The sequence below is a fragment of the Populus alba genome, chromosome 15, assembly GCF_005239225.2.
Source record: "Populus alba chromosome 15, ASM523922v2, whole genome shotgun sequence".
Taxonomy (NCBI): domain Eukaryota; kingdom Viridiplantae; phylum Streptophyta; class Magnoliopsida; order Malpighiales; family Salicaceae; genus Populus; species Populus alba.
The window spans coordinates 7,439,648-7,442,960 of record NC_133298.1 but is presented as its reverse complement, the minus strand read 5'-3'; the positions used below and the strand labels follow the sequence as shown (position 1 = coordinate 7,442,960).

The following is a 3,313-nucleotide window of genomic DNA, read 5'->3' as shown; positions in this document are numbered from 1 at the left end:
CCCAAAAACAAAAAATAAAAAAAATAAAAAATATAAATCATCCACGTGCTTTTCTTGTTTCCACTTGTATAAGAATCCCCCACTTCCTCATTTCCTTCAACCACTCCAAGAACATCATACATTTTCCCCTGACCACATGGCCCTTGTCCGTGAACGCCGACAGATTAACCTCCGTCTCCCCGAACTCTCCGACTGCCGCCCTTGCTTCCCTTTACCTCTCCCTCCCACATCCACCACCACCACCAGCAACAACTCCTCTAGCATATCGTGCAATGATATTGAGAAAATACATGTGCTCGGCCATGGCAATGGTGGCACGGTCTATAAAGTACGGCATAAGAGAAATTCGCAAATTTATGCCCTTAAAGTTGTGCATGGAGATAGTGACCCGCTAGTCCGCCGCCAGATCTACAGAGAAATCGAGATCCTTCGCCGTACAGATTCTCCATATATTGTTCAGTGCCATGGAAGTTATGAAAAACCATCTGGGGACATCGTGATTGTGATGGAATACATGGAATTGGGGACGCTTGATTCAATCCTGCAAAAATATGGTGCGTTTGATGAGTCCAAACTGTCACACGTGGCGAGGCAGGTTCTGCATGGTCTGAGCTATTTACATGGCCAGAAGATCATTCATAGAGACATCAAGCCTTCGAATTTGCTGGTTAACAAGGACATGGAGGTGAAGATCGCTGATTTTGGTGTTAGTAAAATCATGCAACGTACGCTAGATGCTTGTAATTCCTATGTCGGTACCTGTGCTTACATGAGTCCTGAGAGGTTTGATCCTGGTACCTATGGTGTGAATTACGATGGTTTTGCCGGCGATATTTGGAGCTTGGGACTTACTCTGATGGAACTTTATTTGGGTCATTTTCCATTTCTTCCACCGGGTCAAAGACCCGATTGGGCTACTCTTATGTGTGCTATTTGTTTCGGCGATCCGCCGAGCTTGCCGGAGGGAGCATCGGAGGAGTTCCGGGACTTTATTCAGTGTTGCTTGCAGAAGGAGTCTAGTAAGAGGTGGACGACATCTCAGCTACTGTCTCACCCTTTTGTATGCAAAGATCCAAGATCCGATTTAGTGGACTTGTGATTTGACCCGAATGCCCAGTTAATTTTTTGGGCTCGGAACATCTTTTCGGAATCTTCTTTCATTTGTACATTCTCTTTATCTGAATCTTTTGTAGCTTTTGTTCATTCGAGCAGTGAAACTGCTCTTGAAATGAGAGGATTTTTTTTTAAAATCATTTCTATTTTTGCACCTTTATATATATATATATATATATATATATATATATATATATATATATATATATATATATATGTTTGCTTGCTTGCTTCTGGAAGAGCTAGTCATGGCAGCCATTATCCAATGGTGTCACTGTCAAGACATTTACAGGACCTGGGATTTTTATAAGATTCCATCCATGCGAAGCGATTTCAGTCACTTTTCTTGTCGTGGATTAATTTAATAAATGTGGGGTAGGATTATACTGTGTCTTTGCATTCAAAAAATGTTTTTAAATTTTTAGTTCAAATTATTTTTTTAATATAATTTTGGATTGTGCTGATATTAATTGTTAAAAATAAAAAATATTATTTTAATATATTTTCAAATAAAAAAATACTCTAAAATTTAAATACCACTATAATCACAAATATTATCTTAGCTGGTATATTTTAAAAAATAAAATATTCTTCAATAAAGCAATACATTCTACAAGTGTAACTGGTATATTTTTCTACAATATGATCAAGACGTGAGAAACTTCTTGCCAAATTGATAATTTAGGGGATTTTGTATTTTTCAATTTTGCATCATAATAATGTTTTTCTAGGGAATTGTTTTCCAAAATTATTTTTTTATATTCAATATTATTATGGTTTTTTAGTTTTTTTTATATATATATATATAGGTTGTAATAACATTTTGATAGGTGAAGATATAAAAGAATAAATTAAATTAAGTATTTTAAGATTTTTTTCTATAATTATAGAGTTTTTCTATCTTTGAGAATTTTAATTTATATTAAACTTAAATGCTCAGTTTTGCGTCAATTTCCTTTTATCCAAGATAATGTCACTAAAATAATGTGATAAAAAATATTGGACACCAAAAAGGTCACGAATAAAAGGGAGGAAAAATATTTAAACAAGAAAAAAAAAAAACTCATTTAAAAACACAACCAAGTATGCTGACAAACAATATCATAATAACATGATACCTGTGTTTCAAAAGAAATTTCCTCCAATCATAAATTTATCGTCATGTTTTCTTAATCTAAATTAAATTTTTATAATTCTTGCAACTACTACAATGATACGATGGGTGTCAAGGTAAAGTATATGTTAAGTTTTGCTCTTACTAAAACTTTTAGTGAGGTGTAATGCTTTATAAAGTATTTTTTTATATATAAATTATATAAAATTAATCAAATTAAATAAATTATATAAAATTAACTTTTATGTGGTTTAATTTTAAATTTAATCTTATTAAATCTGGATAAAGAATATAGAACCAAGATTAAATATCGAAATGTTTAGCCATAAGTTTAGAAAAATCTTTTTTTTCTATTTTTTATATTAATTCTCTATATTTGAATTTTACACTTCCTTAATAAAAAAAAAATGCTTTAATTAAGCATTAATTTGTGCTTATAAAAGCGCAACAATTAAAAAAAAAAGATAAATCACTATAGCAATCCCTAATTCCCTAATTATTTGCTCCTTAATAAAACAGTATTTTTCCCATGGTGTGTTTCTTAATTTTGCTGGAATTTTATGCATAATTACTCGCATGTTCGTAATTTCTATGTAACACGTGGTCACGTTTATTTTGGTTAAGTAGGTGTGTGGGCCCTCCCCACTTTCTAGCTAAAAGCGTGCACGAGAGTTAGAGAACACTGATCTCTGCCCCAAAAAATCTTTAGTCCACTAATTTTCGCGTGCAATGTGATAAAATATTGGGCTGCGAGCCTATCGAAATCTGTAGAAGATTTGTCCGTTAGGAATTGTTTCATCGGATAGATTATTTTGTTTTTCTTTTGAAAACTATATATTTGTAATATGCTACAAAATCATGTAGGGTTGATTATTTTTCTCTTAATTTGATTTTTATTTATAAAAATTAACTAAATTAAAATTTTGCAAAATATAAAAAAAAAATTGAAACCGGTTCAAATTGACCAGTTTCAATTCAGTTTTATTTTATATTAAAAATTGAAACCTAATCAACAGATTTCGGTTCGGTTTGATTTGGTTTTGATTCGGTTATTTTATATTAAAAATAAAAAATTATATATTTTTT

The 3,313-nt window shown here is 31.8% G+C and overlaps 1 protein-coding gene across 1 annotated transcript; it reads left to right on the top strand.

Annotated features, from left to right (window-relative positions):
• Positions 1-1,246, top strand: LOC118057240 (mitogen-activated protein kinase kinase 9). Its single transcript, XM_035069756.2, has one exon. The coding sequence runs from the start codon at positions 137-139 to the stop codon at positions 1,097-1,099; it is 963 nt and encodes a 320-aa protein (XP_034925647.1). The 5' UTR covers positions 1-136; the 3' UTR covers positions 1,100-1,246.
• The last annotated feature ends 2,067 nt before the right edge of the window (positions 1,247-3,313 follow it).